This window comes from Aythya fuligula, chromosome Z (genome assembly GCF_009819795.1).
Source record: "Aythya fuligula isolate bAytFul2 chromosome Z, bAytFul2.pri, whole genome shotgun sequence".
Lineage (NCBI taxonomy): Eukaryota > Metazoa > Chordata > Aves > Anseriformes > Anatidae > Aythya > Aythya fuligula.
Genome location: NC_045593.1, coordinates 9,418,471 through 9,442,140, shown reverse-complemented (window position 1 = coordinate 9,442,140; position 23,670 = coordinate 9,418,471). Strand labels below are relative to the sequence as shown.

The window sequence follows — 23,670 nt, the reverse complement described above, 5'->3', positions numbered from 1 at the left end:
CAAAATAGGGCACCGCATCTATTCAAGCACACTGCCAGCAGCTTAGGGAAGGTTCCCACCCTGGAGGTGTTCCTTATGGCCCATCTCAAAACAAACCCAAGGGCAAGCAGCAAAATGTCATTAAAGGAGGGCAGCAGAAGAGCAGGGAGGTTTTCTCCCTGGTTAGAGATGGGCCAAGAGCCCAAGGCTAGTTTCTCAGGAAAACAAGCCCAACGTTTGCAACAGGCCAGGCTATTATTTGGGGAAGGAGCAGGCTTTGCTGGGCATGTGCTAGGCATGGGGTAGGCATGGGCCACTGGAGGAGCCCAGGGCGTGGGTTTGTCTCCTCTCCCAGCTGGATCTCTGTTCCAGTTTGGCTCCGATGAGCCCAGAGCACCCAAAAGCAGTGCACCTTTTTGCTTTATAAGAATAACTGCATCCTGAAGTCTGAGGGGCTGCAGGGAGCGGCTGGAGTAGGACCGCTGTCTCCAGCAGTCACCTCCCTGTCTGCAAAGGAAAGCAGATGCCCAATTTCACCAGGACTCAAGGTCCTGCTCTCCCCAGAGCAAGCAGGGTGAGAACTTCCTGGAAACCCAGAATCCATCCCTTCTCTGCAAGGGTTTGACCCCACACATCCCACAGGCATCCAGCAGCTTCCACAAATACCTGCTGAGTCCTTCCCAGCAGGGCAGGTGCCTCCATCACCCAAAGCACCACAGCTGAGACCCACAGCAGATGTCAGGCAAGTGCCATGATTTCTTTGCCCCCTGTCCATGAGGCAGGCAAACCTTTGGGTTTTGGAGGTAACAAGCTCATGGTGACCAGATGAAGTAGGGGAGCTGGCTGGCGTGGCTAGCCCAAGAGCTCAATTAAAATGAATTATAATGCAGCTCTTCTCAGCCCTGATGCTGGGCAGCTCACAGCAGCACGGCTGGTGATGTCTGCAATGAAATTTGTGCCAATTTTGCCTGGACAATAATGCCTGGATCAAAGGAGCTTGTGAAAGAAATTAAATGGAGTATGGATAGGTTCCCTGTGCCTGCCTGTTATAAATACACACCACAAATGTTAGCTTTTAGGCTTAAATTCCACCTCCTGAATGAGCTATTATTTCAGCACAGCCAAGCAGCCAGATGAGATTCTTGCTTTTGTATTTTGATGAGTAAAGAGGATCTGACATCTTGGATGCCTCTGATCCAGCCCAGAGCTTTCTTCTGTGCCTAATCAGCTACGGTCCCTGAACCTCAGCCCTAATACAGAGCAGCGGGAGGCTTCAGGTATTGATCAGGGAGTGCAAAACCTTCACTGAAAAGTGCCCAGCGTCCTCACAGAGCTGTTCTGGCTTTGTTAGGATGTCTGCAGTGCCAGAGGGGTGGAGAGGGTCATTTACAGAGGGACCAGGTGCAATACCCACCCCTTTCCTGGGCAGCACGTCCTTCCCAGACCAGGAGATAAACCTGGTGGTAGAAACCCAGAAATCCCCATTGAAATGCTGCAGAAACCTCCTTGTTCCCAGATGCTGCTGATGAGCAGAATCTCGGGAGCAGGATGTGACATTTCTGGGGTGCACCTTTACCTCCTGGGGTCAGGGTGTCCCTAGGGAGGAAGCAGTGAGAAGCTCCTGGCCTTGCTGAGCCCCATGGACAGCAGGCAGATGGCTCAGCCTTGCGTGGGAGCAGATGCCAGGAGCTGGTGTGATCTGCAGAGCCATCATCTCTTCTGGGCAGGGCAGGAACCAGCTGCAGCTCTAAGGAACCAGACTCCTGCACTGCTTGAGCTCCAGCTTTCTCAGCTCGTTTACCAGGAGCCAAACCCAGCTCTGACACAGACCAGAGACCGTAGATGGCAGAAACAAACCCTGGCAGCAGGACGTGTCCATGCAGGGCGTTTCAGCTCTTGGCCCCATACTTCAAGGTGACTGTTAGGGGACATAGCTTCTCTCCTGCTCCTTTGCAGCTGAAATGCAAACAGGAGCCATGTCCCGTGACAGCAACCTCTGCCTGCTGCTGACAAGAGCAGTCTCCTTGAGGGGCAGCCACAGGGGATGCTAGAAAAGCACCATTTAACCAGAAGCTGACCCAAGGACACATAGGGGCTGCAGCACAATGAGAGCAGCCTCTCCGTCCAGTTATCAAGGCAGCAAGCCCTGCTTCAAGGTAGACGAGACATCAGGGAGGAGAAACGTTCCCAGAGCAGCGTCACAGCAGGCAGGCAGCAGCTGCAGTTGTTCCTATACTCATGAACAGCAAGGTGTCACAGAAAGAGGGGAAAACCCCTTCCCCAAAATTTGGGGGGCTGGACTCTGCCCGTGGAGTCACTGAGAGAACAGGCCTGGGTTCTGGGTTCGCTGTGGATTTGTTCCGGATTCACAGCACTGGAAGCAAGAGCAGGATGCAGCCACGCAGCCCTTTAAATATCAAAAAGAAACATCTGTTTCTTTGATTTTTTTTTCCTTTTTTCCTTTTTTCTTTTTTTTTTTTTTTTCGTTTTTTTTTGAAACAAACCTCAGACATCAGCCTGAGTGACTTCTTGAAGATTTGGATTCCTTTTCCTTTCCTTTTTTATTTATTTATATAATTTTTTCAAATGGTAATTTCAGGGTGATGAAGGGGGGGGTGGCAGCCTGACACGCTGACTACACAGGCTGCCACCGCAGAGGGAAGGGACTGGTGCCCAGCAGCCCCCAGCCCTCCCCACCACCGATGCCATCACCCCGTGCCTCAGTTTCCCCCCTCGTGCCAGAGGATGCTGTTTCCTGCAGAGGCACAGGCAGGCGGGGAGGTCACTGGCAGCCACCGCTGTGCCCCCGCGGCTCCCCGGGGATGTTTTACGAGGCAAGGCTTCCTCCTCGGCACCGCAGGACAAACCTCCGGCCTCACCCCTTGGCAAGGACATTTCCCTCTTATCCTGCCCATCGAGGCAGGAGGCCAATTTTAGCAGAGACCCTGCCTGTTGGGAGCCAGCAGAAGCCCACCGGTTCCATCTGGCCACCCCATTGTGCATGGGCCAGCAACAGCCCTTCGTGTCACCAGCTGCCACCCCTTTGTCCGCATCCTGCACCTGGGTGTCACCCGTCCTCTGCCACCAAAACCGAGGATCAGCCACACCAAGGCTTGTTTTCGCCTCCTCCTCGGTTCGGTTTGTTTTTCCATGGGCTATTTTTATTCGTGCCCTGATCCCAGTCGTACTGGGGATTTAATGTTTCAGCCAAAGCAATAAGAAATGAAGAGCAAAGAAAGTGAATCGGGATCCAGAGAATTTCAATAAATTAAAAGAAAAAAAAAATAAAGGAGAAAAAAAAAAAAGGCAGAGCCCAGCTCAGAGGAAACAAAGCAACCAGAGCAAAAAGCTGTCGGCTTTGCCAGTTCCCGTTTGTTTGCAGATCAAGTTCTCTGCCTCCCTCATCCAAAAGTAACAGCTCCGAAGGCTCCTCGTGCTCCCGGTGGAGGTGTTTTCCAGACTGGAAACAAATCTGCTCTCACACTCCCAATGCTGTTTTACCCAAATTGCCCTCTGTCAGACCTCCTCCCTCGTTCCCACGTGCTCCACACCCTGTCCCCAGGAAAAACCCTGGGCCAAGGTGACCTCGAGCTGCCACCGGGTCCCTCTCCCACCCATCCCCTTGGGGTTTGGAGAGAACTACCCCAAGCCCTGCTAACAAAAGGATGGAGAAAAGACCTACTGCTAACTCCCCATGGCACCTTCACAGTTAAATACCTGACTAATTGCAATGGGAGCCCTCCAGGAGGGAATTTCGGGTGTTCCTCTGTATCTTTGTGCCTGAAGGTGTGGATCTATCTCCCAGGAGGTACATCCCAAAGTGTCTCTGCTGCAGAAGTGGCCTCGCTGTGCAGAGATGACATTTGGAGGAGGTCAGCAGGAACTGCTCCTGCAGCAGTGGTGATCTCAGGATGCTTGGGGGATGTTTTGCACGTGGCTGAGGTGTGCCAGTGGCATTGAATTATGCGTGTGCTGGGGCTCAGGTAGGGTGGTGGCCAGCTGGTTTGTACGAAAAGAGACATCATTTTGCAGTATTTCTCCTGGTTCAGACACCACAGTAAGAACCCCTGTGATGGAGACTCCCATCACCACCAGTGACCAACAGTCCTATCCAGTGGATTAATTTCCCCATGTGAGTTTTATCCTGTGCCAAGGTCCAAGTGAATGAATTTTGTGGGTTCCTTTAATGCTCTGAGTGTCTGTGCAATGCTGGAGGGATGGAGCATCAATGGGGCCTTTCTCCTGCACACATCTCTGGTCCCAAGCAGCCCCTCTGGATAGTTGCCTTTTGCAGATGCTGAACTCATAACCGAGGGCCTTTCTTCTAATCCTACTGCCCTGTTACAACCCCAGCCCTGCTAAGCTGTTGCCTAGCCTGGTCCTTGCTCCAAAAACCTCCGAAGTGTTGGGATCTTGATCCAGCCTCTGCACCTGATCTGCTTTCACCTGTGCCATCCTGTCTGCCAGAGGACTGTGCTCTCCTGATGGCTTGCTAATGGCCGAGGGATGAGGGGTGAGCAGAGAAGTCAGTTTAATATCATTTTCCTTGTTATTATCTCTCAGCTTCTCCCAGCAATTTGCTCGGATTTCTGTAAAACTCCTTGCCAAACAAGCCCCTGCCCAAATCAGCCTCCGTGACCACAGGACTCTATTTATAACTGAGATCCCATTTAGCAGATAAGTGAAGGGAATTTGAACAGGTTTTAAGCTAAGCAGTTATCTGTGACCGGCGGACGCATGAGCATCACGTTAGATTTATGGGGGGGGGGGGGAGGAAGGCAGGGGGAGAGGAGAGCAAACAGCAGCCAGAGCAGCCAGCCAGAAACCAGGGGATGCAATTACTGCACAGCTCCGTGAGGCTTTGGAAGCAGCCGAAAAGGGAGAAAGCCCTTACCTGGGATGTGGGGAGCATCCTACACATGCCAGGTACCATGCAAGTATCAGCATCACCTCTCCCTGCTCCCCCAGCCATGTATCACTTGCAAGGACTTCTCTTGTTCTTCCTGGCTGGATATTACTGCCTAAGACGATGCACTTAACAGGGTTGTGAAATCTGCCATAAAGTTTACTGCAGTACATCAATATAATGCCCTGCAAAGTTAATACGGAGATACCTGTTTTATAACAAGGACAAATAAAAACATCTCCCATTAGCCCCTGGCATTAGGAGCCGTATTTCTGAGGGCCAGGTGCTGCAATGAAATGGGTGGAGAATATTAATACGCATATGTATAAAGCTACACGCATATACATACCCATATATATACACCTATATGAAATGAGACTATTGGATTTGCTCAGCTATTCTGCAGCCTTCAGAGCGCTTTATTTCCGTGCCGCAGGAGAGATTGGCTGCAAATCCAGAGGCACTTCTCTGCTATTACACCATGTCAATTTTTCATCATCTCCGAGGCCCCTGTCATGGAAAATGGATAACTTTAAGCAAGAAATTGATCCAAGGTCAGAGTTAAACACCTGGACATAAATGTGGTGAGGAGTAAAACGCTGAGAGGAAGCATTTGGCTTCCTATGCAAAGCAACGGTGTCAGGGCCAGCCATTCCCGATGCTGAATTTGGGAATTCCTCCAGTCTCTGTAGGGAAGCAGGTGGCTGCTGGCCCCATCCCTGCAGCTCCCCAAGCCCACAAGCCCTCATCTGCCTCATCTCTGGCCATCCTGGGTGCTTGAAGCCAAAAATTTCAGCAGCCCTGCTCCTGACCTCTCCTCTTCCAGCTCCAGCATGGTTCTCTTGTTTCTTTGGCATTCAGCTAGGCAGCAGCTCCAGCAAGGAAAAATAGTGAATTTTCCCCAGGTCTGTCCCAGTCTCTCCCCCAGACGCCAACAGCTGGCCCCAAATCCACCCAGAAAGTGCTGGGTCAGGGCTCAGGGGCTGTTTGTCAACCCCAGAGGTGGGAGAGGGCATCCAAGCTTCACAGCCCACCCATGCTCCTCTCTGCCCCCGTACCCCAAACAGCATCACCCCCACACTTCACAGCATCTCACAGCACCCCAAACATCTCAGATGAAGCTCAAGTCCCCATCTCCTGGGGGGGACACCCCGAGGGGTGTTAAGCCCCCAGCAGCAAGCCCCCCACTGCCCCAGTGTCCCCCACGTCCTACGTCCAGCCTTCACCTGCCCTTTTTCTCCAGACACTGCCACCTCCGCACGTCTCTTCAGAGCAGGCGTTACGACAGATATTATGGCTTTCGGTCCTATTGTGAAGTGTTGAAAGATGTGAAATGAGAGGTATTAAATACAATCAGAGAGCGGAAAGACTGTGTCAACCGGACTCATGGGCGTGATAAGAGGTTTCGCCTGTTTTCCCTCCAGATGATTGCTGCTGTCTGGCACTGACATGGCCCAGAGAGCAGCAGAAGGGAAGCCAGTGCCTGCACCCAGCTCAGGAAACGTTAAAGGAAATATCTTACAATGCAGCAGGTGCCCACAAGCGATGGGCAATGTCTCCCTGCCATCAAACACACCATTAAAGCCCTCCGATAAGAAAAGGCTGGGAGGAATTCGCTACACATGACCACCACCTGCTGGGTACCGCAGGAAGGGTCCCCAGCCACCACGGCCCCATGAGGAAGGGGACACACCAAAAAACACCCCCGGAGTTGTGTCACGCTGTGGGGAGCTTAAAAGCGTGTGTGCAGCCAGCCCAGCATCAATCCCAGGTAAAATCACAGGCAGCTGGTGAGGATGGGATTAATAGTTATAACAAAAGGTAAAATAATTAGTGCCCTGCTCACGGGGGCATAGGGAGAATAGGGCTTCTTAGATCCGCCTGCTCTAGTTTTTTTGTGGAGATTATGAATTCGGTGGCAAGGGATAATGGTGTTGCTGTGATGCACTTAGGCTCTTGTAAGCCATTTGGTCTGCCCCTGCCTGACACCCCAGTTAATAAACCCGAACCAACAGCGCGGTGACGTGGCACATGCAGCACGTGGGGAAGCAGAAAATGAGGACGCCCAAATGCAATTAAAGAAGGGGGAGCTGCCCTTCAGGGAGCATTTCTTTCTCCATCTTTCTTTTCTCTTCCCTTTGTGGACTGGAGAGCAGCAGTGAGGTCTCCTGCAGCCTTCTCTCCTCCAGGCCGAACGCCCCCAGCTCCCTCAGCCTGTCCCCACAGCAGAGCTGCTCCAGCCCTCTGAGCATCCTCGGGGCCTCTGGATCTGCTCCTACAGCTCCATGTCCTCCTTGTGCTGGGGCTGGGTGCAGGGCTCCAGGTGGGGTCCCACGAGAGCAGAGCAGAGGGGGACAATCCCCTCCCTGCCCTGCTGCCCACACTGTTTGGGTGCAGCCCAGGACATGGCTGGCTTGCTGGGCTGCAGGCACACATCACCACATCACATTCATTTTTTTGTCCCCCTGTACCCCAAGTCCTCCACAGGGCTTCTCTCCATCCATCCGTCACCCAGTCTGTGCTGCCACTTGGGATTGCCCCGACTGAGGTGCAGGACCTTGCCCTTGGCCTTGTTGAACCCCATGAGGTTCTCTCAGGCCCACCTCTCCAGCTTCTCAAGGTCCCTTGGGATGCCATCCCTTCCCTTCAAAGTATCACCTGCACCACTCAGCTTGGAGCCATCTGCAAACTGGCTGAGGGAACACCCACTCCCAGTGCCCATGTCACTGATGAAGACACTAAATAGTGTTGCCCCCAGCCTCCACTTGAGGGACACCATTTGTTACTGGTTCCCACCTGGACATTGAGCCGTAACTATAACTTTGGCCATCCAGCCAATTCTTTGTCCACCTAAGAGTCCATCCATCAAACCCACACCTCCCCAATTTGGTGGAAAGAATCTCATGGGGGACCATACCACAGGCCTTGCACAAGTCCAGGTGGGTGACACCAGTAGCTCTTCCCTTGTCCACCGATGCGGCCACTCCATCATAGAAGGCCACTGGATTATTCAGGCTTGACTTGCCTTTGGTGAAGGCAACCTACCTCCTTCCACGTGTTTCAACACAGCCTCCAGGGGGATCACCCTCTCCAAATGGCTGGAGAAATCCCAAAATCTGGCTCCTCCCTCCACCAGCCACTCTCCCCACAGCCCCAGGCCCCTCCACTCCTGCCCTTTGCCTCAGAAACAACCAGGCACTTTGGACAGAAATGGTTTTTCATCCGAAAAGTGCCAGTTCATCAAAACACTTCCCAAGAAAAGGTCACTTTGGAGGAATTTCTCTTTCCAAAAACCTTGAGGGGGAAGAAAAAAAAAAAAAAAAAAAAAAAAAAAAAAGAAAAGACATGTGATGGTTTAACTATCCTGTTTCAACAGCTTTAAATGAAAAAATAAATCTTTTTTTTTCCCCCCATGGGTGCCAAATGACTTTTCATTTGGAAATGGAAGATCATTATCATCTTCAAACAAAATCAAACAGAAAAGGGTGAAATCAAAAGAAAACCTCTGGAAAACGTTAAAGTGAAACACTCGGCCGGGCCCGGAGCAGCAGGCTGTGCCCTGTGGGGTCCTGGGGTGCTCGGCATCCCCGCTCGGGGTGGGATGGGATTCCCAAATCCCAGCGAGCATCTCGGGACAGCAGAGCCGTGTCAGCTTTGGGCAGCTCATTTCTTCATGCTTTGGCCCACCCCCGGGTCGCCCCCATCTGGGGCACGTGCTGGCAGCCCCCGGCTGTCACCCCCAGCCCCCAGCTGTTACAGTTTAGGCTGCGTGGGGAGCGGGAATGCCAGCAATCCGGCATCCAGAAGGGGATCCAGGCCCCGCTCAATATTGAAAGAAGAAGGGCTTTGAAAGGCGTACGCTCATTTTCCCGTTTCGTCCTTTGCCAAGAAAACCGGGGGGATGGAGGAAGGGGCGAACGGCTCGGGGAGGGGGGGGAGCAGTGGAAAAAATGTCTTGGCTGGGCCCTCTGTGCCTTTTATCTCGTGGGCAGCCTGCCGAGACGGGGTCTTCCCCCCGCTGAGCCCGCTGGCAGATCAAACAGGAGCAGAGAAGAGTTATAGCCCCCCCGCAGCCCCCTCCCCACCCGGAGGCGAGAAAAGGAGAGGAAGAAAGAGTGAGCGGCCCCGCGATGCCCGCCGTCCTGCCCCAGCCTGGGGGGCACCCGCTCAGCCCCAGGCACCCCCAGAGACCCAGGGGTGGCCAGAGGGGTGGTCCGTGCCCCCATGGAGGGGGCAGCGCTGTGGCATGACCTGCAGCAAAGGGAAAGGTCAGCGGTGGCCCCCCGAGCATCGCCCCCGTCCCGCCATGCCTGCTCCCCCGTCGTGCCAGACCCTTCAGAGCCGGCGTTGAGCAAACAGCCTAATTAAATGCCTTTATTCCAAGGACTCCCTCTGTGTGTTTGTGTACTTGTGGATTAGCAGTTAATACAGTAAGAGGCTTTATTGCAGCTAAATTGATTTCTTCTTTTTTCTTTCCCCTTCCTTCCTTCCCCTGTGTTTTCCTCTCCCCGCTCACCAGCCCGTCCTCCCACGGGGACCCATCGCCTGCACCCCCCATCGGGGCAGAAAAAGTTGTGATGGGGAGCAATCACAGCAAACCCTGGGGCAGGGAGAGCTGTGGGACTGATGCTGAGGGCTGATTTGAGGCTGATGAATGCCGTCTCTGCCAGGCTGAGACCCAAGCATTGCTCCAGGCTTCCCAGGATGGGCACAAAATGGTACTGCTCCTGCTTTCCTTCTCCTCTTCTCTTCTCTTCTCTTCTCTTCTCTTCTCTTCTCTTCTCTTCTCTTCTCTTCTCTTCTCTTCTCTTCTCTTCTCTTCTCTTCTCTTCTCTTCTCTTCTCTTCTCTTCTCTTCTCTTCTCTTCTCTTCTCTTCTCTTCTCTTCTCTTCTCTTCTCTTCTCTTCTCTTCTCCTCACTTCTCTTCTCCTCACTTCTCTCTTTCTCTTCCTTCCTTCTTTTCTTCCTTCCTTCCTCACCTCCATCCCTCCATCCCTCTCCCCTCTTTCCTTCCCAGCTTTTTCCCTCTCCTTCCCCAGGCAGTGAGAGCCGAGGCCATAATTAAACTTGGCTGGGAGGCACATGAAGCAAAAGGCTGTTAAAAAAAAGAGAAGAAACGAGGGTACCTGTGGGATTACACGAGCCAGAAAAATGCAAAGCCGGCTTCCAGCCGCCCGTAAAATAGATGCCGTCTCCTTTCCCATTGGCAGGGTTTGGCTGCGCACAAAAAGGCTGGGAAGAGGATTTTATGGGAGTTATTTATAGCCTGGACGAGCAGCGGTGTGTCCGTCCTGGATTTCTGCCTCTCGCTGTGTGCATTGCCACACGGGGCTTGGGACAGCCCCGGGGACAAGCGAGGGGCTGGCCACCAAGCCAGGGCCACTTGTGGGACAGCCCTCGTCCCCTTCCCCAGCACTGCAGGGCCTTCGCTCCTGGCCCTCCTCTTCCTCTCTCACCAGGTCTCACGGATGTCCCCGTGGAAGTCTCCATGCACACCAGGGGCCAGCAAAGAGCTTCCTCTGCACCAACAAAATAAGTTTAAAAGCGTCACCAAACTCTGAGTCAGGTTCCACAGTTGGCACTTCGAGGAGCACGTTCATTAACTAAAGGGTGGGGGGAGAGGAAAGGGAGAGAGGAGGGAAAAAAAAAAAAAAAAAAAAAGATTACCTTGCTGAATTAATCAGGCTTCACTGTAATGTTCAGCCTCGGATTTTATTTCCTGTAATAAGCCCATTAATACGGGTGTCTATAGCGGGGGGCTTTTAGCAGCAGGCACCATTAGTGTAACGAGGAAGGGCTAATAGAGTTTTATTGGAATTTTTACTCCGACATCACAGCCTTTTAAAACAGCTGTCTCAATAGGCATTATTATTCTGATTAACATTTAGACAGCACAAATCATAGCGATGCCCTTGGTGTCCCACAGGTTTTATCACAATCACGGCGAGGCCCCGATGCGCCTGCTCGTCCCTGCCGGGGGGGACAGGGGACGGGTTACGGGCTGGGGGTCACCTCTTTCCTCCTGTGCCAGTATTTCGGGAACTTCTAAGGGTCTGGGATGAAGCAGGGTCCTGCTGTTACCGAAATGCTACGGGAGCAGCCAGAATCGGGCACTTGCTTTTTCAGCATCCCTGATCCCCGGGGGGATTTGCAGATGGGGTGGAAAGGGTCACAAAGCAAGCAGGGGGGGGATTTATGAGGGTGCCATCCCTGAGGGCTCCTGCCCATCCTCATCCTTGGGCACAGAGGAAATTTGGGGTGATCCACTGCTTACTGACCGTGCGGATGCTGCAGTGTGGTGCTGTTTGATCACCTGCATGTCTCAGGTGGTGACAAATGAGATCCCACGGGGCTGGGCTGCTGGAGCACACATGAAGCCTGGACACCCGGCTGCGGTCCCACGGTCCCCAAGTCTCTGGAAATCCCTTATGGGGAGGTCTCAGGGACCAGCAGCCCAGGAATAGACACCAGCTGGCAGAGACACGGGCAAGTCACCTCCGAAATTGCTCCAAAATGGTCTCAGCCCCTTGGCAAACCCCTGCCAAGGCAGCTGCCGAGCCTGGGGGTGATGCTCCATGCTGCCCAGCACAAGCTGGGTGCTGTACCAACAGCTGAAACAGAGATGTTTTTTTTTTTTTTCTTTTTCTTTTTTTTTTTTTTTTTGCTTTTTTGCTTTTCATTCCCCTGGCATCCCAGGTCTCTCCCTAGCACAGAGCCGCCTGCTGCAGGGCAGGAGGATGTTTAGCATCTGCTTAAATCTTTTTAAATTGTTTTCCATGTTAAGCACCTGATGGTGCCTTTCAGATAGGAACACGGGGATTTGGGCTGCTCCCTTCCCCCCGGAGAAACAGGGCCTTCCTCCCTCCCTTCCTCCTCCTCTTCCTTCCTCTCCCCCTCCCCTCCTTCCTCCCCCAACCCCTGTCTCCATCAATCCAATCACAGGCAACAGGAGGCAAGGAGAAACTCGACAATAAGGGCAAAAACAACACTAAAACCGGAATGAAATGACTGCCATAAAGCCGGTACCAGGAGGGACAGTAAAAGTGCACTTGGCAGGAGCCAGCAGGCCTGCACTAATACATTTTTTTTTCTTTGATTAAAACGCTCCGGTCACAGATTAACTTCCCTTATTTATTGTCTCACCTGTGCCATGAGGAGATGGGGGGGGCAGCAGGATTTGGGGCTCGGGAGGTGGCACCAAAGGGATGAGCTGAGCCCTGGGGACACGGGGCTGTGGGATTTGGAGGGAGGTGGTGATGCTGGGGGTCTCCCCCGTCCCCAAGTCCCTACGAGCAGTCCCCACAGCCCCCAGGGGCAGCCAGCCACCCCTCAGCCCCGCACCCAGCTTCATCTCTTCCCCACAAATCACTTCTTTGCCTTTCTGATTACAACCAGACTGCAACTACCGAAACATAAAAAGGCTCCGGGGCTTTATAGTGCGGCAGTGATGGTTCCTACAAATTGCAGGGCATTTGCATCCCCGGCTGCACCAGCACCCCGCCTCCCTACACCGCAAGAAAGGCTCCGTCTCTCCCTGCCAGGCTTCTCCACCCCCTCACACAACCTAAAAATACCGGGGTATTTGTACCAGGAGCATCCATGGGTACAAATACCCTGGGATATTTGCACCAGGAGCATCCCTACTTAGAGCTGACTTCCCCACTGAATTTTTCACATTTTGGGGGCGAAAAAAGATTGAAACCAAACCAAGGGAAGCCCATGCAGCGTCTCAGTGCTGTTCCAGCAGCCGCTACCTGCGAGCAGGGCTGTGCTCCTCAGCATGCCCCGGCTCCCATCCTAAATCACAACACAACAAACAGGCTGTTCATTAGGTGCTGTTTAATTAAGCAATACGGATCCTGCCTTGATATTTACAATCCCACTCGCTCTGATTTATTGGAGAAAGCGTCTCGCTTTTAAAGACGGCGACTGTAAAGTTTAATACCGCTTGACTTACTGCGAGTTTCATTTACGGCCCCGGGCTGACGCGCGGCGGCCCGGGCTGGGAGCCGGTGGGCTATTAAATCAGAGCTAACTGCGTGTGCAGGGGGATGACGAGCTTCGTTACAACCAGTTCAGCGGCTAATTACCCCAATCTGGATCGCCACACTTAAACCGATTCGTCGCCGCTTTGCCAGGGAAGAGCCGGGAAGGGGCGAGGTGGCTGCGGATGCACTTGTTGTGAGGAGGAGGAGAGGGGATGAAGGCGGTGGTGGGGTTACCCCAATCGCCTCCTCCCAAAAACCTTGGGGACCCGAGGGTCAGTGTGGGGGATGTGTCATGGGATGGGGACAGCATCGGCACAGACAGGGCCGTGTCCCTTCCCACCAGCTGCTGCCTTGGAGGAAGCAAAACCATCCTGAGGAGGAGAACATCCCCCTGCTCACGGAAGATTTCTGGCCCCCACGGGACCACTCTCAGCCTTCACAACAATACGGGCCTCGTTAGGGAGTTATGAGAATGGCTCTTTGGTGATGATTTAAAAAAAAAAAACATGTGAGGATGCGATGGCAGGTGGTGCTCGGCCCCATGCCATGGGGCAAACCCCAAAACCAGTCATGGGGCATCACAGGACCTGGTCCTGCACAGCCCCGGGGGCTTGCCTAGGGCAAGGGGCTGCAGGGGGGGAGCAAAGAGCGTGGAGCTGCCTGAAGCATCCCCCAGCCCACCCCAGGCACCGGGTGCTGCTGCCCCACACTGAGCTGGCCCCCCAGCATCCCTGGTACCCAGGCAGGATGAGGGCTGCAGCCCGAGGTGGTGAGGAAGAGGAGGAAGAGGAGCAGCTCCTGGGCTCGGCAGCTGCAGGGAGGCATCCACGCAGAGAGTTTGCCATCCCTCAGCCCTGCCCTAAGAGGTGGATGCACCCTGGGCAGCACAAAACCTCCTCCTGCTTCCCACTCCTCCCAGCCTGCAGCGCTCAAACAGGCCCAGAGCTCCCCCCAGGGAGGAAGAGGAGGCAATGCAGAGACAGCAGTGAGCAGAACAGGGCTGCAGGCACTTCCCCCCTGCAGACCCCAGCATTATCCCCAAAACAGCTGGGGTCCCCACCAGAGAGACCCCAAAAGCACCAGCGACACCCCACACAGCGCCAGGAGCCAGCAGGGCACAGGCAGAGGCACTTTGCTCTTTGGATTTATTGCAGATGCTCCGTGGCATCGTTCCCAGTCCCACCAGTGAGACTGGACTGGGAGGAGGGTGTGAGCCCTTCACTTTGGAAGCAGCAGGAGCTGCAGGATTGGGATTTGGGTAGCCAAACAGGCAAAAGCCACCCAGCAGCGCCAAAACCCAACGGAACCAGGCTCAGTAGGGAAAACAGAGGGCTCACAAGTGACACGAGCTCACCGGTCTCAGCTCCCACCACACCCAGCCGGCCTCAGACCCCGCACCCCTCCCCATCACGTCGTCTCTGCTTGTAGTGCACCTCGGGGAGGCTCCTCAGGCGCTCTGCAGCCTGCAGGGACCAAACAGGGGTGGGGGGGTGCTCAGCGAGTGCCCGGTCCTGGGGACAGTCCCCATGGCGGGTCCCCTCCACCCTCACCTGCTCCGGGGTGAGGTCCCGCTGCGCCTGCGCCAGCATCTCGTAGCCCACCATGAACTTGCGGACGGTGGCGGAGCGGAGCAGCGGGGGGTAGTAGTGGGCATGGAGCTGCCAGTGCCCGCAGTCCTCCTGCAGGTGGGGGCCCGTGGGGGCTCCTGACGAGAAAAGGGGGTCAGCCGTGGTGCCAGGGGATGGGGGCGCAGGGGGATGAAGCCCCCCCGGGGGTGCAGAGGGATGGGGACGCTTACCGTGCCAGCCCATGGAGTAGGGGAAGGAGACTTGGAAGAGGTTGTCGTACTTGATGAGCAGCCTCTGCATGATGGAGGCCAGGCCTGGGGGGGGGGGGTGGGCAGGGTGTCACACCCCCAGCTGGCCAGGACAACCCCCCCCCAGGCTGGGGGGACACCAGTGACAAGCAGGAGGGATGCACCAGCCACATCCCTGCTCCCCATCCATGCAGACAGCACCCCGAGAGCATGGAGCGCCGCGCCCCTCGTCACCCCAAAAAGGAGCACAGGCCCCCTGCCAGCACCCATGGGCCTTCCTCCCCAAAACCACCGAGCCCAGGGGACGTGGGGCAGGACGTCGGGGCCACTCACTGTCCCTCTCGCTGTCACACAGGTCCTGCAGGCGGAGGACGTGCCGGCGGGGCAGCAGCAGGGTCTGGAAGGGCCAGGTGGCCCAGTAGGGCACCACCACCAGCCAGTCCTCGTTCTCCACCACCAGCCGCTCCTGCGGGACACGGAGCTCCAGGGAGCCACCCGGGGACGGGGACATCCCACAGCAGGGGACAACGGGACGAGAGCCACCTCCTCACCTTGCGGCGAGCCTCCTGCTCGGCGTACTCCAGCAGCATGGGCACGCCGTGCCGGTCCCGGTACTGCCGCTGTGTCCGCTCCTCCAGGCGCGCCTCGTTGGGGAGGAAGCTGCTGGCCCACACCTGGCAGGGACATGGGGGATGCTGCGTCACCTGTCCCCAACGAGCCTGCTCCATCACCCCACCCGCAGACCCCAAAATATCCCCCCGGGGAACTCTGGGCTCACGCCTCCCCCCAGAGAAAAACCCAAACGCCGCTCATCCGCAGGTCCGTGCTGCCACCAGGTGGGCAGTGCGACGAGTGGCAGCAAGGGACGGTCCCCAAAGCAGAGGGGACAGGACGGGCACCGGCTGGGGGGCACCCCACTGCAGGGAGGATTCGCGGTCGCATATCCCAGGGGTTTGGTGAACGCCGTGGGGACAGCCTCACCTGGCAGTGCGGGTGCGGGTTGGAGCAGCCCATCATCTCCCCCTTGTTCTCGAAGATCTGCAGGAGGAGGAGAGCAGGGGACAGATGCCAGCACCCGTGTCCCCGCTGCCAGCCACCTCGGTGTCCCCAGCACACCAGGATGAGCGTGGCAGGGGCATGGAGCCCTCAACCCACATGGAGGGACTCGGGGAGGGGTGGCAAAGCAGGGACAAGGGACACACACCCAGCCACGGGGTCCCAACCCTGGGAGCTACCCGGGCACCCACCCACGGGGCAGGGAGAGGGGCACCCCGTCACCCACAGACCTGCACCCAGGGGTAGGAGGCCCCCAGCTCGGCCGCCAGCTCTGCCCAGGCGTCGATCACGGTGCGGATCTCCGCCAGCGACATGAGGGGCAGCGTCAGGTCGGACCAGGGGTGGAAGCACATCACCTTGCTGCGGAAAGGGACGCATGTGGGGCGCCCTGGGGACCCCCAGGGACCCCCGTGGCCCTGCTGGGGAAGCACAGCACCCCAAAAACCCGAGAAGATGTGTGCAGGAAAGCAAAAAGGGAGCGGGCTCCATCCTGCTCGTCCCAGGGATGTCACAGCCGTGTCCCCCCCCCCCCGAGTACTCACCACACACCCCGGGCGGCTGCTGCTTGAAACAGGGGGTGGTCGCTGTCACCTGGGGGGGACAGAGAGCTGGGAGGGCCCATCCCCTAAGGACCAGGGGGTCCCCAACACCCCGCCGTCCCCCCAGGACTTACCGGGTGCGGGGGAATCAGGCTGCAGCGCAGGGAAGTCATTGGGGAAGACAAAAGTGCCCTCGTAGTGGGGGTTCACCTGCAGGAGGGGGAAGAAATTAGGGTCACGGGGGGGGGGGGGACACAAGGCAGAGGACGGGGTGCGGGTGTCGGGGTGCCCGGCAGTACCTCGCCGTTGGCCCGGGTGGCCCCGGGGCAGAGGGGGTTGGCGGGGTCCCATCGGGGCACGTCCTCGGTGGGGGGCTGCTCCAGCTGCCCCCGCCAGGGCCGCCTGACGCGGTGTGCGGACACCAGCACCCACTCGTCCCGCAGCGGGTTGTGGCGGCAGTGCTGGTGCTCTGCGGGGTGAGCGGGGGGCCGTGGGGTCACCCACGGTGACAGGGACACGAGTGGGGTGCCGGGGATGCACTTTGGGGCGTGGAGGATCACAAGCGGGGTGTAGGGGGGCATAAAGGGGGGATGCGAGGGGGCACGAGAGGGGTGCGGGGGGCACACGTGGGGATGCAGGGGAGCACGAGTGGGGCGCGGAGGGGCATGCACGGGGGGCAGGAGTGGGGCACAGAGGGACACGAGTGGGACAAGGGGGTGGAGGGGACACGCGTGGGGGTGGAGGGGACACGCGTGGGGCGCAGAAGGGCACAAGTGGGCGACGGGGGGGACAGACGATTAGGGAGCGGGGGGACACGAGCAGGGTGCGGGGGGCCACGCGTGGAGCTCGCACGCCCCCTCCTTTCCCCCCGCCGTACCGCTGGCACTGAACCCCCGTCCCCCTCCGGCTTCCTCCATGCCTCCACCACCCCGGAAGCCTCCGTGGGCCCTTCCCCAGCCCTTCCTTCCCTTCCCTTCCCTTCCCCGTCCCCTCCCCGGTCCCTCCCCTCCGCGCCGGCGCAGGCGGGCGGGGGGCGGCGGAGCCTCGACGGGGCGGTCCCGGGGCGGAGCGGGGCCGCAGCCATGGGGGTGTCGGGGTCGTGGGCTCTGCGGGTCGGGCTGGCTTTGGGGGCTTTGGCCTTGCTGCTGCAGGGTCTGCGGGGCTGGCTGGCCTGCAAGAGGTACGAGTTCCAGCCCGCCGAGATCGCCCAGCTCGCCCGGCACCACGCGGGTAGGTTTGGGGGGGGCGGCAGGGGCTGGGTCCGTCGGGGATGGGGAGGGGGTGGTGGTGGTGGTATCGGTGGGGCAGGGTCGCTGGGGTCCCGCTGGCTGCCCTGTAGGTGGTGTGAGAATGGGTGCTGTGCCAAACAGCAGGGATGGGGGAAGGCTGGCACAGGGAGACCCCCCCCCCCCCCACCGAGGGATGCGCTGGGATCCCACGGCTGGCTATGGGGTCGTAAGGGATTAGATGGGATCTAACCCATCTAATGTGCTGCCGCAGGGCTGGACCATGAGCTGGCGTTCTCCAAGATCATCGTGGAGCTGCGGAAGAAGCACCCGGGCCACATCCTGCCCGACGAGGACCTGCAGTGGGTGTTCGTGAACGCGGGCGGCTGGATGGGCTCCATGTGCCTGCTGCACGCCTCCCTCACCGAGTACGTGCTGCTGTTCGGGACGGCCGTCGACACCGGGGGACACTCGGGTAGGTGGGGAAAGAAGGGTTTCTCCGAGGTCTGTGAGCCCTGCTCCTGCTGGCACCATCCTTCCCCCGGGGCTGGCATCCCTCCCGTCCTCATCAGGGATGCTCAGAGCCGGTGCTGTGCCCTCCGCAGGTCGGTACTGGGCGGATATCTCCGACACCGTCATCTCGGGCACCTTCCGGCAGTGGAAGGAGGGGACCACCAGGAGTGAGATCTACTATCCCGGTAAGCACACGGAGGGGGCTGTCACGGAGCTGCCCCCGTCCAGCTGGCACAACCAGGAGCTCGGGATGAGGCACCCCAGGTCCCCAACACCTTCCTGGGTGCCAGTAGCCCTGGTGCAAAAGAATGGGGAGGGGCAGGGGTGTGTGGAGCAGGGCCTGGCCCCACACAGCTCCTCGTAGACGTGGGACGGCCGCTGGGAGCAATGCCACCCTCCTGTGTGTTTTGGCAGGGGACACCATCGTGCACCAGGCGGGAGAGGCCACGTCGGTGCAGTGGAGCGCGGGCACCTGGATGGTGGAGTACGGCCGGGGCTTCATCCCCTCCACGCTCGCCTTCGCCCTGGCTGACACCCTCTTCAGCACTCAGGACTTCCTCACCCTCTTCTACACCCTGCGCGTCTACGCCAAGGGCCTGCTCCTGGAAGCCAGCGCCTTCATCAGCACCTTAGGGTGCTGAGCCCGGCCGGCTGGGCTTCCCCGCCAGCCTTCCTCCCCCCTTCTCCTCCTCCTCCTCCTCCTCCTCCTTCTTCCTCCTCTCCAGGCCGCAGGTCCCAAAACCTGGGGATGAGGATGCTGGTGCGAGCCGGGCTGCCCTGTGCCCCTCGGGGCAGGGTGCACGGGGAAAGCCGGCCCCAAACAGCCTCGGCAGAGGTCGGACGGGAGGTTGCTGGTGTCCTGGCTGGGCTGGCGAGCTGCCGTGGCTGCAGTCAGCACAGAGCACGGCGTCCAGCTGGCAGCTCCTGCCCTGGCTCTCATCCCCATGGACATGGGTTGGCAGCACGCAGTGTCCCCATGGCACCAGGGGGCTCTGCGCCGGGACCCCCAGGCAGCCAGGGGATACCCGGCCTCTGCGCTGGAGGTCTGTCCTGGGCTGGCCCCTAGCCCCAGTGTGTCGTCTTCCCCGGGGATATGGGGGCTGGAGGAGGGTCCCTTTCCCACCCACCCCCCGCTGTCCCCCCAGGGGGGACAGCCACCGTCTGTCGCCTTAACCAAGCGTGGCCTCCAGGCTGTGCACGTACCTAGTGTCTGCGGGTGCCCGAACCCCCAAATCAGCTCAGGATGGGACTTTGCCCCTCAAAATGCTTCCCCTGCCCGAGGCCCATCGGGTTCCCTGGCCGAGCTGGGGTACGGACCCTGCTCGCAGCCCCGTGCCTGACGCCGGACCCGCGCGGGCTCGCTGCTCGGTGGAGGGCTTTCACCTCCGTGCTGTTGCCAAAATTACGTGCGTGTGTGCGTGTGTGAGTGTGTCCTGGCCACCGGGCCTGTAGCATGTTCCTCCTCCCACTCCCCATACTGCCCTCGTCCTGCCGACCAGCAGCCCCACACGCGGGCTACGTCTTAATTTGCTACCCAAAAAGAGATGTCAGTAATAAACGTCTTCATCCCACCTGCCCGGGAAGTCTCTGGAGCATGCCATGGGGTATGGGGCAGGGTCTGGATGCCTGTAGGGACAGCTGGGTGTCCCCAGAGGGGCACAGCGGGACAGGGGTGAGTGTGTGGGGAGCAGGATAACGTGCATGGGTGTGAGACGGGCACAGCAGGTACTCGGTGGGTGCACAGGTGTGCGTGGGTTGGGCGTGCACAGGTGTGGGTGTACAGATAGGTAAATGCAGGGGGGTATGGCCAGGATGTGTGTGCACACACTGGGATATATGGAGAGCAATTGTGCACCAATCCATACGGTAAGAACAAGCGTGTGCACACACCTTGGGCACGTTTGCACAAATCTGTGCGTGTGCACATAGGAGAGCGCTGTGCGTGCCTCTGTAGGGTGCACGCATGCACAGCCCAAGAGCATAGGTGTGTGTCTGTGTGTGCACAGGGGTGTGTTGAGGTGTGTGTGCGTGCACAGGGGTGTGTTTGTGTGCGTGCCAGGGTTCCTGCGGGCCTGTCGGGGAGCATGAGTGATCCTGCGCCGGCCCGCGCGGGAAGGCGCTAACTCAGCAGCTCGTATCAATACCGCTCCACTTACAGCGAAGGCCGCGTAATGAAAATCCGATGGGCACGCTGGTGGGAGTAAATAAGTATGCCATTAAAATGAGAAAATCAAAGCTCTGGACAGGTCTTTTCTCTTGCCCATTGATTTCTTTTATTACGGAAATATTGCTGCTAAATAACATTAGTGTGAACAATCTCAGCAGTGTTTTCCGTAGCGCCCGTGTCAATAACTCCATCGCGGGCGGGGGTTCCCTCCTCAGCTCGGGGGGTCTGGGGCTGCTCTGGGGGTGCCCTCGTCCCTCCTTTATGTGCCTGGCAGAAGAAGTGGGCAGCTCGGGGGGCTTGGGCAAGTGGCATGGATATGGGGCTGGGCTGGGAGCCAGCAGCTCTGCTGCAGCAGGAGGGGTTGTCCCCATCCCAGTGTGGAGTGGGGACAGTGCCAGGAGTGCCAGGGCACCAAAAGCAGCCCCTTTCCTTCAGGGCAGCCTGTCACCGAGCAGCTGGATGTCCCCAGTGACCATCAGGAGAGAGATGGGTGCTGGCCATGCTGTGTCCCACAGGCTCCTGCTGGGTCTGCTTCCTTGTCCCCATGTGTCCTCATCAGGACCTGTCTGTGCCAGCCTGACCCAGCTCCCCGCAGCCTGCCCCGATTTGGTTCACATGGGGAAACTGAGGCACAGTGTGGGATGGGCGTTCACCCATTGACACCCAGCTGCAGCACAGATTCTCTCTGGGTGGCCAGAGATGGACAAGGAGACTCGGCCACACAGGTCCAGCTCCAGCTGGAGCAGCATCTCCCCGGAGCCACGGCCAGGACAAATGCACTTCGCTGCCCACCCAACACCGTCCCCCCGCAGCCCGCTCTATCTTGCTGTCCCTCCGCACGCAGCGGGTATTGATCAGCCCGCAGGATCTATCTCCCGATTCCTCCTGCGGTATCTCTCTGCTCCGAGTATCTCTCAATCTGCTCTGCTGTCTGCCATGCCCGTCTATACCTACAGTATCTATCCGCGCCGCCTCCACCGCGCCCGTCGATACCCGTTTGTCTGGGGGATTTCTCTTTCTCTCCACCTAGGAGCATCACCGGGCCCCGGCAGCACAACGAGGCCGAGCAGGAGGGTTTTGGGGACACGGCCCTGCAGGGACAACTGGGTCAGGTCCCCGTGGTGGCCTCACCTGGGGTGAGGGGGATGCTGCACCCCACAAATTATCCCTGGCTCCTTATGCAGAGGGGATGGGTGCAACCCACCACCCTTGGGTGCAGCCCTGATCCACGGGGACCTGCAGAGTGAGCCCTGGGGGGCTGCTGGCCCTGTGGTCCCATTATCTCCCCCAAACAGGAGACTGGGGCGTAGCTCCCAGAGGCAGCTCGTGCAGGAGCCTCGGCCCATAAACTGATGCCTGGGGGGGCTGGCAAGTGCTGGGAGGTCGCTGCCACGGCAGGAGAGGATGGGTTGGGGCGAGCTCCAGCTGTCCAGCCCCGGCACGGGATGGCCGACAGCTGCTTTATCTCCTGTGCAAAGATAAACAGCGCCCGGGGGCCCTGCGGGGTCGGGTGCTGCCCTGCTCCTGCAGGAAGGGGCTGGTTTCCAGCAGAGCCACCACGGCACCGTGCTGTGCGAGCCCCAGGGGTGCACAGAGCTGGGTGGGCACCCAAAGCGGTGGCTTTTCCCTGCAAAGGGAAGCAGGGAGGGGGACGGAGGCTTGGAGCAGCCTGCGGAGCCCGAGAGCAAAATGTGGCTGCCTCCCGGGTGGCTTGCGTAGTGGGCAGGTGGCTCCGGAGGGGACAGAGCTCCTCTCACCCTGTGCCACCAACATCCAGCTCAGTGGGAAGCTTGAAGCTTTCCCTGGCTGCAGGGGGACAAAAGTCTCTGTTCCCTGTGTCCGGGTGCTGGGGACCCATGCAAGCCGTGCTGCTGCTCCAGACAAAAAATCCCCAGGAAGGGCAGTCAGCTCCTCCACCTCCTGCCAGAACTGCCTCCAAAGAGGAGCTGGGCAGGAAAATCCTGGCAGGCAGGCAGGCAGCCTGGGGGAGCGTGGGGATGCCCCCAGCAGGGCTGAGCCCCCTGCTCTGTCACAGCCCTGACCCACCCAGGACATCGCAGTGCTGTGGAGATTTGCTCGATGCCCCCCCGTGCCTCAGTTTACCCACCAGCACGAGGGCCTCAGGACCAGGATCAGCCCCCGGCTGGATGCTGCACATACAGGTGCACGTGTGTGTGTAAGGGGGGGGCAGGTTTGTGCCAAAAATACTGTTCCTGCAGGGCTGGGGGATGCACGCAGCCCCCCTCATTGGGACCCCTCCGTGATCCTGGCCCCAGCCCGCGGGCAGGGCTTGCACAGAGGCCAGGGCTCCCTGCTTGCTGCTTGCTTCACCCTCCCCTTTGTACCCACCCAGGGACAAGCACTGCGGGTGCACACACCCCCTCTGATCCACACACGCGTGCACACACCTGCCTGTGCACACAGTGCACCCGCACCCAGCCCCGTCTGCACACACCTACAGGTAAGCACACAAAACGCACACGCCCAGCCCCGGCAGGCGCACGTAAACCCTTATTTCTGACCCCAGCAGTGTGCAAACGTGCACACACCCACACGCCTGGCCCCTCCAGCCGTGCACAGAGCTGCATGTGTGCGTGTGTGCGTGTGTGCAAGTGAATGCACGACGTGTGCACGGACTGTGCTCCCCAGGATAAACGTGTGCTGTAAACACGACGTGTGTGCATGCACACGTGCAGTGCACACCCATTGCATGCACACACACCCCCGCTGCATGCACTCAAACCCCCATTGCAATACATTTACACACCCGTTGCATGCACACACACCCCCGTTGTAACACACACACCCCCGTTGCATGCACACACACCCATGCAAGGTGCTCGCCTCCCTCGCTGTGCACAAGCACACGTGTGCTCACACCCTGCGTGCACCCACGGAGCACACAACCTCCCCACAAGCAGCACACATGTGCGTGCAAGCGCAGTCCCCCTGCACACGCAGCCACACGCCTGCAACTTGCACCCCGTGCTCCCCGCGCCCACCCAGGCGTGCAGGCACCCCCACGCGTGCACACCCACTCGTGCACACACAGCTCCCACCCCCCCCTAACCCTCCAGACCCCGGGGCCCTCCCCGGATGCCTCCCTTCGCCGTGCGCTAGCAAATGGGAGCGGGGAGGGGGTGTTGCTGCCCGCCTGCCACTTGTTGCAAAGGAAAAAAAAAAAAAAAAAAAAAAAAAAAAGGAAGAAAGATATAAAGAAATAAAAGAAGGGTAAGAAAAAAAAAAAAAAAAAACCCTCCCACCTTCTCTCATCTGCTGCGGAATAAAAGAAATATCGGCGGGCGCGGCGCCATGTGAGCGGCGGGCCGGGGCCGGGCGGAGCAGCGGCCGTGCCCCCGGGACGGCGGGGGGAGCCCTGGGAGCCGGCGGCATGGTGGGGACCCCCAGCCTGGTGGCCAAAGCCGCCCCGGTGAGGGCCACCCCGCGACGGGACGGACCGCAGGGGCCCCGGGAGCAAGG

At 58.5% G+C, this 23,670-nt stretch overlaps 2 protein-coding genes across 2 annotated transcripts; one reads left to right on the top strand and one right to left on the bottom strand.

Annotated features, from left to right (window-relative positions):
- Window positions 1-14,001: 14,001 nt before the first annotated feature.
- GALT (galactose-1-phosphate uridylyltransferase) lies at window positions 14,002-17,351 on the bottom strand (the record flags this gene model as incomplete). Its single annotated transcript, XM_032205526.1, has 11 exons — window positions 14,002-14,336; window positions 14,424-14,578; window positions 14,672-14,755; window positions 15,023-15,155; window positions 15,241-15,363; window positions 15,671-15,727; window positions 15,976-16,105; window positions 16,288-16,336; window positions 16,419-16,494; window positions 16,584-16,753; window positions 17,162-17,351. Coding segments are annotated over 11 exons (1,245 nt in total), but the record flags the coding sequence as incomplete, so codon positions are not given.
- A 15-nt stretch (window positions 17,352-17,366) lies between these two features.
- SIGMAR1 (sigma non-opioid intracellular receptor 1) lies at window positions 17,367-19,594 on the top strand. Its single transcript, XM_032205919.1, has 4 exons — window positions 17,367-17,514; window positions 17,785-17,985; window positions 18,116-18,208; window positions 18,438-19,594. The coding sequence occupies exons 1-4, from the start codon at window positions 17,367-17,369 to the stop codon at window positions 18,662-18,664; spliced, it is 669 nt and encodes a 222-aa protein (XP_032061810.1). The 3' UTR covers window positions 18,665-19,594.
- Window positions 19,595-23,670: the final 4,076 nt, after the last annotated feature.

Excerpts from the sequence above, each read along its gene's own strand:
- SIGMAR1 (XM_032205919.1), top strand. The coding sequence starts at position 17,367 with ATGGGGGTGTCGGGGTCGTGGGCTCTGCGGGTCGGGCTGGCTTTGGGG. Across the intron at positions 17,986-18,115 it reads CGACACCGGGGGACACTCGG|GTCGGTACTGGGCGGATATC; the intron begins GTAGGTGGGGAA and ends TGCCCTCCGCAG. Across the intron at positions 18,209-18,437 it reads GAGTGAGATCTACTATCCCG|GGGACACCATCGTGCACCAG; the intron begins GTAAGCACACGG and ends GTGTTTTGGCAG.